Source organism: Budorcas taxicolor, chromosome 25 (assembly GCF_023091745.1).
Source record: "Budorcas taxicolor isolate Tak-1 chromosome 25, Takin1.1, whole genome shotgun sequence".
NCBI classification, from domain to species: Eukaryota; Metazoa; Chordata; class Mammalia; order Artiodactyla; family Bovidae; genus Budorcas; species Budorcas taxicolor.
The window spans coordinates 50250082-50261799 of record NC_068934.1 but is presented as its reverse complement, the minus strand read 5'-3'; the positions used below and the strand labels follow the sequence as shown (position 1 = coordinate 50261799).

The following is an 11718-nucleotide window of genomic DNA, read 5'->3' as shown; positions in this document are numbered from 1 at the left end:
CCCATTCCCCAGTCTGGCTTGCAAAACACAGCAGGGAGGCTACCCCCCGGGAGGGCTCCAGCCCACCCCCATCCTCACCCGCCCGTGGGGGGCGCCTCCTCCCCAGGGCCTCTGCTGGGTCTCCCTGGCACCGAGCTCGGGGTTGGGGGGGAACCCATGTCAGGATGTCAGATCTAACACATGAAAATGTTTGCCTAAAATAAAAGAACTTTGTCCCTACACGTCTGTAAGGCCCGAACCGAAACACTGGCACCAGCAGAGGCCGCCTCGTGGCTGGTGGGAGCGTGAGGCGGCCTCTTACGACGCAGCACACACACCACGCGGTTCAGCCACCACGACTCTTGGTTCCTAACCCCAAAGAGCTGAAAACTTCAGTCCCTGCAAAAACCTGCTCCTGGATGAGTCCGCAGCTTATTCATCACGGCCAACATGGGGAAGCCATCAAGATGCCCCTCAGTGGGGGAGTGGGTACCTTTCCGCAGTACATCCGATGATGGCCTATCAGATCAGTTCTGTTCAGCCGCTCAGTCGTGTCTGACTCTTTGCGACCCCATGGACTGCGGCACGCCAGGCCTCCCTGTCCATCACCAACTCACAGAGTTCACTCAGACTCACGTCCATCGAGTCGGCGATGCCAGCCAGCCATCGCATCCTCGGTCGTCTGATGTAGTATCATTCAGTTCTAAAAGGAAAGGCACAAAGAAGCCGTGAAGAGACGCAGAGGAGATGCAGATGCCGAGAGAGAGAAGCCAGTCTGCCAAGGCTACCAAGCGTGTGGCCCTAACTAGGGGACAGTCTGGCAAAGCAGACCCACGGTTGCGGAGACAGCAGGATGGCCCACGGCTGCGGGGGTCAGGAGCGGGGCGGACAGGAGCCGCTCCGCGGGTTTTCTGGGCAACAACTCTCCCTGTAGGTGCTGTCACGTGGACACAGGTCACTGAACATCTGGCAAAACCTGTAGAATGCCCACCAAGAGCGGATCTCCAAGCCAACTATGGACTTCAGCTGGCAACAATATATCAGCGTTGCTCCATCGGCTGCCACATGCGTGTCACGCTAGTGTGAGTGTTAATGCTATGGGAGGCTGAGGGGCAGGAGAAGCTGAGTGTATGGGAATCCTTTGTACTTTCTCAGCAATTTCCCTATAAACTTAAAATCATTCTTTAAAGAGTCTATTAAAAAACAATAAAGACAGTTGTTTATCTGAGCTTTGAATTTAATTGGCATCCTCTCCTCTGTTTGGCAGACTCAGCCCCCGAAGCTGTGTGCTGCTTGGGAAGGGGGGGAGGTGATGACCCAGGCCGAGGGGAGTGTGGGGGGAGTGGGGTGGGAGGCCACCCGCGGGCTTCCCGGGCTGTGGGGGTCGAGACCCACTCACCTCACACTCACAGATCCTAGGCCGGAAAGGGAAGGATCCAGCTGGCAGACAATCAGAGAAGGGGTCTAGTGTTGTGGGGTCTGCACCGTTGAGACCCCGTTGAGGACCTCCGCGCTCTCAGCCTCACTGATCAGAGCATCGCTTACCAAGGACCAGCAGGACGCGGACCCACGCCGTCTCCCATCCGCGTGTTGCAGCCACGTTAGGAGCAACATGGAGACCTCTGGGTTGGCATGTGGCCGGAGTCAAAGCTTTACAAATGAAACAGAAAGTTCCCCAGCCTCCAGGTTGGGGGGACCCCCGTCCTCCAGCTCCTGCCCTCTCCTCACCTCCAGGGCCCTGCCACGGTCACCGTCAGCCTCGCTGGGCCCTGGCTGCGGCCAGACGTTGCCTGGCCTTCCCCTGCCCTCCCCAGCAGGCACACCACCCCCCACTCACAGCTGACCCCCCCAGCAGCCGCGCCCCACCATCGGTTTCTTCTTCCTAGACAAGCCCACTTAGGGCCTCCCCCACCAAGCATGACAGTGAGGGGGGCCCTCCAGCCCCTTCCCGCCCTGGGGCCCCCAGGAGCAGCCCCTGAGCCCTCCCAGGCTCCCCTGCTCTTGCCTCCTTGCCGTCCCGCCCCCAGCCTGGGGCCCTGCTCCCCCCGGGTCTACTGTTGTGTGTACATGGGGGTGGGGGGAGCAACGGAGGGTCTCTGATCCCGCTCTGTGACGGGACCCCAGTGAGGGCTGTGCCAAGACTGAAAGCAGGGCGGGCCAGCTGCGACCTGGAGAAGCCAATGGCCTCAGGGAGGCTAGGGGGGCAGGCATGGCTGCGGGGTCCCTGGGGGGCGTCTCAGGGCATGAGGAGTTGGCCAGAAGGACTGGGGTAGGGCGGTAGAGGGAGGTAGCTCCCAGGGCCAGGTGGAGAGAGGTGGTGGTTTAGCCGCTCAGTTGTGTCCAGCTGTTACCACCCCATGGACTGTAGCCCACCAGGCTCCTCTGTCCATGGGATTCTCCTGGCAAGAACACTGGAGTGGTTGCCATTTCCTTCTCCAAGGGATCTTCCCAGCTGAGGGATTGAACCAAGGTCTCCTGCGTCGGCAGGCAGACCCTTTACTGACTGGGGCCTCCCACGAATTCACACCTTCCCCGCTTCCCCAGTCTCCCACCTGGGCCACCAGCTGGAAGGGTGGCAGGCTCTGGGTGGTGGGTGGCCCGCAGTGTCCCTGGGCACTAGGCTGGAGTCCCGGGGCATCCGCAGGGGTGTCCGCGGTGGTCCACTGGTGCGCCGGGCTCCGGAGCGGAGGGAGGGCGTGTGGGGCTGGTGGCACTAGGGTGTGCGGCCGGGCACAAGCAGGGCGCTGAGTGTGCAGGGTTTGGGGCCCAGGTGGGGCCCAGGTGGGGCCCAGGCGTGCGGGCGGCGCGCGTCCTCCCGGGCGCCAGGGGGCGCTGCGCCGGGGGGCGGGCCCAGGTAGGGCCCGCCCCTCCTTCCGGCCGCGGCCCCGGAAGCGGGCGATGGCGCGGAACGTGCTGTGAGTGGGGGGCCCCGGCGCGCGGGGTCGGGGGCGTGGCCGCCCCCAGGCTGGGCCGGCGGCGCCGGGCCGCGGGGTCGGGACTTGGGGCCCCGGCGGGAAGCGCGGCGTCTGGGCTCCCGTGGGGGCGGGGCGGGCCGGGGGTCGTTGCGGGGCCCGCGGGGCCCGGGCCTCCCGCGAGGTCGCGCCTGGCCTTCGGCGAAGGTGGGCGGGGGGCCGGTGCCGCGCCGGCCTCGGCCCCGCGGGCTGCGCGCGCCCCCCGCCCCGGCAGCTCCCCGGGGGGCCCGGACCGTGGCCCCTGCAGTGCCCGCGGCCGGTCACCAGGGGGAAGAGGCGAGCCCGGTGGCCACTCGCCGGCCCGGCCCCCACGAGGACGGGGCGACGCTCGGCCGTGGGCGGGCACGCCGGCCCGCCCGCCCTGCGCCCGACGCTCTGCCGGCGGGAGGTGCTGCTGCTGGTGTCCCTGCAGCTGCCACGTGCGACGGGGTCACCAGGAGAACCCAGTAGACGTCAGCTGGCACTCAGCTCATCACTGGCCTGCCCGCGGGCGTCCCAGCCTGTGTCAGGGCCCTCAGGCCCTGCCACCCTCAGGATGCCCCACCCAGGACCTCGGCCCCTGGCCCGGTCCTGCTCCCCAGAGTTGTAAGGCCCAGAGGCATCGTGGGCCTTGGCTTCTCCGAGCTTCCCTTCCCTCCTGCTTACTGCTCCCCCAGGTCAGAGGTCGTGTGCCCTGCTGCAAATTGGTCACCAGGACCCTTGATGGCATCGTCAGCCCCTGTCCCCACCCTCACCGAAACCCCTCCCCTGGGCTCCCAGTGGACCCCTGACGCCTCACAGGCCCTGCTGACCTTGGGCCCCCCACCTCCTTGGACCATGAGCCCCGAGGCCTGGTTGGGTCCGGTTGGCAGTGTGGCCCTCCTCGCCCACCAGACCCATGGGGGCGTAGGTCCAGCTGGAGTGGGTGGGTTGGAGCCACAGGTGGTGGCTGCCCATACATTCTGGATGTCTCTGCCCCCCTTTGGGGGTTTGAGGGGTGAGGGAGGTGGGCAGTGAGCGTGTAACTGGTGACCTGCACGCTGCCTTCCTGAGCCCCTTATCTTGTTTTTCCTGTTTGCTCACCCTTTATCGTTTGATCTTCACTCTTGCCAAGGATGAGCTGGCGCTTCCAGCACAGCGGGGGCGGGGGGCGGGGGGCGGGAGTGGAGGTGGCCCCGTCCTTGTCCTCTCAGGGGCACTGAGCCAGTGCAGATTAAGCTGGTTCTGACTGATCCCACCTCACCTAAGCGGAAGGGAGCTGGAGGCCCGTTCCGGGGGGACAGCCACGCAGGGGCTGTGTGCCTGTGCAGCCGGCACTTTGAACAAACACATGACTCTGAGCCTGTTGACAGGGCAGGGTGGGCACGTCGTCCGCTCGTGAATCATTCACTGGTTCTTTCCAAAGGCCGACCTTGAGGGTCAGCAGGCCACACTGCCCTGGGGACGGGACTGGCTGCCCCATACCGCGTGAGGGAAGGGCTGACCTGAGGGTGACTGCCCCCTTGGCTCCTCAGCCCCGTGGGCGTGATGACCTGTGGACCCTGTCGGGGCGTCCCGGGAGCCTCGTGTTCTGGGCGTTTGACATGACCCCTCTCCCCACCCCCTGCCCTTGCAGGTACCCTCTGTACCAGCTGGGCAACCCCCAGCTCCGGGTCTTCCGCACCAACTTCTTCATCCAGCTGGTGCGGCCCGGCACGGCCCAGCCCGAGGATACTGTGCAGTTCCGGATCCCGATGGAGTAAGCCTCCCCGACCCCAGAGGGATTCAGGCCGAGAGGCCCACGGCCCTGGAGGTGCCACTGGACCCCACTCACAGCAAGGTTCTTCCCACCACAAAGAAACTACTGGCAGCCCTGCACCAAGGCCTGGTGTGTGCAGAGCCTCGGCTGAGGGCGCCTTGGGCTCCTCGCCACCCCGGGGAAGTCCAGCCTGAGAGACCCAGCTGCTTTTCTTGCTTCGGCCTGGCTGCCCTTCCCAGGAGGCTGGGCTCTGACCCTGGCTCCCAAAGCCTCCGCCCTTGGGTGGGTCCTTCACAGAGGCCCCCGTTGCTGAGGAGACACAGATTCTCCACACCCCATACTGAGGCCTTGGGGCTCTGGCCTCAGCTCGAGCCTCCATGGGAGCTGAGGGTCATGCCGTCTGCCTCAGAGGCCAGGGCAGGAGAGGCTGGGCCCTGTCAGGGACAGAGGGGACAGCATCACCACCGCCCTGGCCATCCTTTCTGGGAGACGCCTGCGGGGGGGGGGGTTGGGGGGGCTCGCTGTGGACAGGGTGGCAGCTGTGGAGCGGGCGGCTCCCAGCAGCCAGAGGGCACTCGCAGACCACCCCTCCCTTCCGCTCACCAGCTCGGCCCCCAGGCAGGGCAACAGGACGGAGCCCTGGGAGCCAGTCCCCATCGCCCCCATGTCGCTGCGCCCAGATGCCACTGCAGGGTCAGCGGGGCCCGGCCCCAGCCTCCCCGGCGGCTCCCACCCGGTGTCTGCACTCAGCAGCTCGTGCCGCCCGGCAGGCTCCTTCCTTCTCCACCCTGTTCAGAGCCCCCCTTTTTCCCTCCTGCCCCAGGATGAGCAGAGTGGACCTCAGGAGCTACCTCGAGCGCATCTACAACGTGCCGGTGGCCGCCGTGCGGACAAGGGTGCAGCACGGTGCGCTGTGGGGCCGGGCTTCCTCCCCGAGCTCAGCAGGCCAGGCTGCCAGCCTCGCTGGCCTGGCCCCTGTCAGCCCCCCTAGCACGTGGTCCTTTGCATGTGAGGAAGCAGGCCCGCCTCGGGGGAGAGGGGCCCTCCTTCCCAGGGCTGGGACTTGGAGGCCTGGTTCCCGCCGACTCCTCAGAGCAGGGCCCCCGCCTGACGCCCCCACGCTGGCGTCAGTCAGCAGAGTGCTCATGTTACTCTGCTGGGCTTTTCTCATTCCTTCCTGTTGACTCCTGCTCCCCAGCCCCTGCTTGCCTAGTTGTAAATATGACGACCCTCTGTCAAAGGGAGGTCAGGCTGCAAGAGCCTCCAGGACACCAAGGGAAAGCCGGCTCTCTGGTTGTCTTAGGCCCATTTGGGTTTGCACTGAGCAGAGGCTGGTGCCCGCCGGGCGTGCGCCTGCCGCCCTTAGACGTGGGTGCCCACGTGTGTCCCTCTTTCTAGAAAGCGGGTTCCTGGGTTAGTGGGGCTGAGAGCTGCATGCTGGGAGTGAAGGCTTCTGTCTCTCCCGCTTCCGACAGGTTCCAACAGGAGGAGGGATCACAGGAACGTCAGGATAAAGCAGCCAGACTATAAGGTGGCCTACGTGCAGCTGGTGAGCGCTCGGCCCTGCCTGCCCCGGGGTGGGCGGAACCCGGGGCCCAGGCCAGCCCTTGGTTCTGACCCGCACAGAGCCCCTGGAGGAGCTGGGGTGCAGTTCAGCTGGGGTGGAAGGGGCTGGGCAGGCTCTGGGGAACTTCTTGAGGGCCTGCTGAGGGCAGAAGCAGGCTCCCTGGCCTGGGCGTCGGTTCAGACAGTAACCAGCGTCCAGGCCGGGGAGCAGTTGGTGCCTGGGGACTGCAGGGGCCTCCGTCTCCGGGGCAGACCACCGGGGGAGTCCTGGGTCCTGACTGGCCCCCTCTCCCCTGGACTGGACTGTGGGCTCCTGCTCCCCCCTCGACCCCGGCCAGGTTCTCTTCACACGGCCTCCTGCCTGGCAGGGGCTATGGGAACGGGGTCCAGCACCCCACTGAGCCTTTGCTGACTGAAACCCCCAGCTGGTGAGACAGACCCACATTTCCAAAACCCCTGTCCGCCCTTCCTGCTGGCCTGAGCTGCACGGACAGAGAGCCGCTGGAGTCAGGGTCTGCAGCCTGGCCGCCGGCACCGAGGCACATGGGCTCCAGGTGGGGCCCCTCTGATGGGGCAGGTGACCTTGGACCCGCGCACGGAGGGTTTGAAACCCTGGCGGGGGTGGGGTGGGGGCAGGGGTCTGCCAGCTCCTTCGGTTTCCCTGTAAACAGCCTGGCCGCGGGTGCCCGCGGGCCGGCCGCTAGGTGGCAGTGGTGTTATTATGGAAACACCTCCACCCAGGGCCCTGTTTCGGGCCTTCGGAGGCGGTTTGGTGAAAGACCCAGTTAGCATGGCAGCTTTTCTGAAAAACAGTCACAGTTGTTCTAAACGGGGGCCCCCGTAATTATTTGGCCTAATATTTGCTGTGCATAAAATCAGCCAATCCAGGCTGGGAGAACAGCCGTTGGCCTTATAAAGACGCCTGTGTCCTCTGCGCTCAGCCGGGCCATCTGTCTTTGTCATGGCAGCCGGTTGACACCCCATATGTCGGCATTCGCCACGAGGCCCTTGAGTGGGGGCTATAGTTACAAGTGGCTTTTGAGTCATCCGAGCCCCGGCGTTTCCCGGCCCCACCTCACTCTGGAAGCCGCGTACCTGCAGCTGCCACCCGGCCGCCTTTCTTCCCTGTGAAATCCCAGCGCGTCCCCACCGGGCACGCTTCCCTCTGCTCCAAAATTAAATTCGTAACGGACTCCCTCCCTGCTGACTCCAGCAGATCTCTGCCTGGAAACCGGCCGGGAGGTTGGGCCCTCACCCCCTGAAGGGCTCCCTTCTCTGTCCCACACGGGTCCTTGGAGGCCTCCCTCCCAGCCCCTCATCAGAGCTGACGGTGGAGCGCACTGAGCGTCGGCCAGAAGGACAAGTGAAGTCCCCAGATTCGTGTGGGGTTGGCTGCTTTGAGAAAGCTGGTTTCAGAGTGAGAGTCCCAGAGTTCCCCCCACAACCCAATAAACGTCTTTCTGGTGGAGAGTTGGGGAGCTGGCGAGCCTGGGTCACCCCACAGCAAGGAGCCTCGGCCCCCAGCTGCAGCCTGCCAGGGACAGAGGCTGCATGTTCTTGGAGACCCCCGTTTTGTAAAGAAATCTGGATTCGGCCCCCACCCCCTCCTATACTTTTCTGCTCATCAGCTTCACAAGGGTGGAGAGTGTTATTTCTGAAAGCACAGGGTGACCTTCTCTAGGCAGGGAGCCCCGTCGCGGGGAGAGACGGTGGGGGACTCTCTCCATGGCGCCCTCCGTCCCTCCCAGGCTGTTGCGGATTGCCGTCTTTGTATTTATAGTTAAAAATGTCACTTTGGGTTCCCCACCTCAGAAAACTAGCAGAATCACCTCGGTATATTAAACATAAATCCCCCATTCTGGGCAAGCAGCCCTGCCTGTAAACTATTGCCCTTTGGTATTTTAAAGAAGAAGAAAGAGAGTCTTGAAGTGTGTGAGCGACCCTCCTGCAGGCGGGCTACCGCGCGTACAGGCACGGCCTTTCATGGCTCGGGGCCTGCGCTCGCCGCGTGAGCGGGCTTTGTGAACACCCCACTCTCGGGCCCGGCGCTGTGGGCTGCTGCAGATCGCGCTTGGCCGCCTGCCCGAATCCAAACTTCTTCACGAAACAAGGGTCTCCAAAAACCAAGCTCACTTCACTGATTTTCCTTATTAAAATTTTCCAGATCCGGGTGCCGGCCCCCATCCCTCTCTGCCCGTCCAGAGGTGGGCGGCGTGGCCCTGGGAACATCACCGGGGTCCCCTCCAGTCTTTGGAGCAGCTTTGCCACGTGCTGTGTGCGGAGGTGGCCCCTCACCTCCCACCATTACGGTCCCCTACTCTCCCTGGCTCCCTGACGGGCTGGGCTGGCGTACCCCGGCCGCGTGATGGGGGTCCAGGCTGGGACTTAGCTGGCCCTCCTGCATTCTGAACTTTCAGTGAAAGACGTAAAACCAGTTAATTTGCAAAGCCGGTCTTGATTTATAGACTGCTCACATGTACATTTCATTGTATGTTACATGCCTTTTGTTTGCCAAGCTGAGCGGGAGGGGTCTTTAATGGGGGTGAAGGCCTGTAGGTGCTTCAGGTGGGAAGTGTTCCGGGGAGGCAGCAGACACGTGTTGTGCCCACGTGTGTTCCCTTGCCCTTCTGCCTGCAGTCTGGCCTGGCAGCTCCTGCCGGGAGTAGGGGCTTCGCTAGGCTCGCCCAGTGCAGACACTCCTCCAAGAGCTGGCCTCAGTGAGAAGGGCCCTGTCACGGCAGTGGCCTCCGCTGCCGAAGGCCGAGGCCCAGCCCGCGTACCTGTCCTCTGGCTGTGCGTCTGTCCTGCAGGTGTGGGGCGGGCAGTTCAGTCTCCCCGCGGACGGGACCTCCCCGCGGGGGTCCCGGGCTCAGCCTGTCTGTTTTCTCCCCAGGCACACGGGCAGACCTTCACGTTCCCAGATCTGTTTCCCAAGGGAAAGCGGCCCGGAGGCAGCTCTGTGGACGAGGACCTCCAGGACCAGGTGCTGGAGGAGCAGCGGCGGCGCCAGAGCCCCGACCCACGGCGCGGGGGCGTCCCCGGCTGGTTCGGCCTGTGACTGGAGCCAGCCATCACACTCGAATAAAGTGCTGCTCGTGGCGACGGTCCGGGCCTGCGTGCTCCGTGCTCTGCCCCCGCCCCGCGCAGGGCCCCGCCGTGTGTGCCGGCCTGTGGGCCCAAGATGAGCCAGGCCAGCCCTGAACGGCGCCCCCCCAACCCCCAGCAGCAGGGAGGCTGCCTGCCCCGGTCCTTGAAGTCATCCTGAGCCACTCCATTTAAAAGCCTGTGTTCATGCCGTTTGTGGGGGGATTAGAAAGTGAGTGTTGAGGGCAGGGGTCTGGGTGACGGGAGGGAGCCCGCCTGGCTGGGGGTCCCGTGGGGCACAGTCAGGGGGCTTGGCGTGGAGGGTGGGGGGTCCAGAGGAAGCAGAGCTGAGTCCAGAGTGAGGCGGGTCCCCGGCAGGAAGCAGACCCCGCTGGGAAGGTGGCTGCGGCCAAGGGCTCCCAGATGGGAAGTGGCCAGCACCCGGGGGCGGGCGGGAAAGGAGGGGGTCTGGGGACTGCGGGGCAGGGGGCGGAGGTGGCGTGGGACTCCAGGAGCCTGGTGCCCAGGAGCTGCCCATGGCCTGGTGTCTCCTGGAACCAGGCTCCCGCTGGAAGCCTCCTCGAGCGCCCCGGGGGGGTCAGCTGGGCCCGGCTCTGAGTGTCCACGGGCCTGGGGGTCTGGGAGACGAGTGGGAAGGCGTCGTGGGTGCTCTGGGAATCAGGTGGTGGTCTCGGGTGAGGGGCTGGGCACAAGCCACAAGGGCTCGGGGACCACCCCCTGTGTGGCCTCCCGGGTCCCCAAAGCCCGTCCTGGAGTTGGGCCGTTTCCTCCGTGGGGGAGACAGTGGGGAGCCAGCCCGTCGGCCTCCCCCTCCCCGAGGGACCCCAGAGGCGTCACGTGGGCCTTTGAAGCTCCCCTCGCCTGAGGGTGAAGGTCCGGGCAAACTGCAGCCTTCAGCGTTGATTTAAAGTGATGGGGAAGGTCGGGAGGGAGGCCGAGCGCGGAGGCAATGGTATTTTCCTGAGAGAAATAATTCATGGGGCCCCGCGGCCCCGAGGACCCCGACTCAAGGCCAGGGGAGGGAGCCCATCCTTCATCCGCTGCATGTCCAGAGCCGGCCGCCCCCGGATGCGGGCCCCCAGAGCCCCCCACCCGGCCGCCGCGCTCGCGGGGGCCCCCACGTCCCCCAGGGCCCTGCATTGGCGGGTCACGGCCATGGAGGAGGGGGCCGCCCCCCACCCCCAGTCTCCTCGGCACCCCCAGGATGCGAGGGATGGCGTGGCCACGGGCCGGCGGGGACAGAGGCAGGCGGGAAGGAGGCAGGCAGGCAGGGCGCGGGTGGCCAGGCAGGGGTGGGGGTTGCCTTGCAGGCCGCGCGGGAACAGGAAGCCAGTGGGCCTTCAGCTGGGGGGCTGCCCGCCCCACCCCCTGTCACGGAGCCTGGAGAAGGGACTGTGTGACCCCCCCGCCCCTCGCCGGCTGCAGGCTGGAGGCTGACCGAGACAGCCGGCGCCTCGGGAGGCCCTGCCCCGGGATGTGGGCCCCGCGCTGCCTTCTCTGAGACCCCAGCTCCCACTTCCTCCCACAGCTGGGAGATGCCGGTGCTGCAGACTGCTGGGCCCCGCAGCTTGTTCCCTTCTGCTCCCCACACAGGGGGCCTGCAGGGGGGTCTCAGGAGCCCCTGGGCTGGGCCTGCTGAGGCCTCTGCTGGTCAGCCTTGTCGGGGGCTGGGCACAGGAGGGCCTGGTGTAGTGGACTTGGACTCCCTTCCCTGTGTGGGGACAGCCCTGCTGGGAGCACCCTGGGCCGACACTCAGGGAGAGTCCATCACGCTGCCCCACAAGACCCTGCCTACTGTGTGACCGCACGTGGCTAGTGCGGGGCTGTGAGACCCCGGGTCCAGCAGGGAGAGCCCATGAAGGGAAGGGCGGGGGGCAGGGGGCCGGAGCAGCCACTTCCTCGGCGCCTCGGGCAGTGCCGGGCCCTGCCTGGAGCTGGCGGGCCTCTGCCGCCGAGTTATGGCTGCAGCAAGCCCGGCCCGTGGCCCCCAGGACGCATCCCAGACCCCCCCGGCAGCTCCAGGTGAGGCCTGCCCGCCAGGCAGGGCCGCCAGGATGGAGCGGAAACCCATCTGGCGGCAGCCCCTCCGCCAGCATCTGGTTTTCCTCTCCCAGGGCCGGGGTCCCCCAGGGGCCGCCCCACGCTGTCCTCGCCCCACACACGTGGTGGGAGTCACCCGCTGCAGGTGCCCACCGCCTGGCCGGCCCTTCACCACTCCTGCCGCTGGGACCCCCGCCTGAGTCCGAGGAAGCCTGCCTGTCGGAGGCTCCGTCCACTGTGCTCTGGGTGGGCTCCCCGGCCGCCCCGATGGGGTCCCAGGACAGGGGCACAGCCGTTGCCCTTGCCTGCCCCCCACTCCGCGCCGCCCTCCCTCCCGCC

General features: G+C 65.9%; 1 protein-coding gene across 3 annotated transcripts; it reads left to right on the top strand.

The window, feature by feature from the left end:
• Positions 1 to 2855: 2855 nt before the first annotated feature.
• On the top strand, positions 2856 to 9339 carry MRPL23 (mitochondrial ribosomal protein L23). 3 transcript variants are annotated; one of them, XM_052662224.1, is made up of 5 exons: positions 2856 to 2894; positions 4546 to 4668; positions 5492 to 5574; positions 6144 to 6217; positions 9128 to 9339. In XM_052662224.1, exons 1-5 carry the CDS (start codon positions 2878 to 2880, stop codon positions 9290 to 9292), a joined length of 462 nt encoding a protein of 153 aa, XP_052518184.1. In that variant the 5' UTR covers positions 2856 to 2877; the 3' UTR covers positions 9293 to 9339. The 3 variants fall into 3 exon arrangements, with proteins under 3 accessions (XP_052518184.1, XP_052518183.1, XP_052518185.1); XM_052662223.1 differs by lacking the exon at positions 2856 to 2894 and adding an exon at positions 3369 to 3536; XM_052662225.1 differs by lacking the exon at positions 2856 to 2894 and adding an exon at positions 3485 to 3607.
• The last annotated feature ends 2379 nt before the right edge of the window (positions 9340 to 11718 follow it).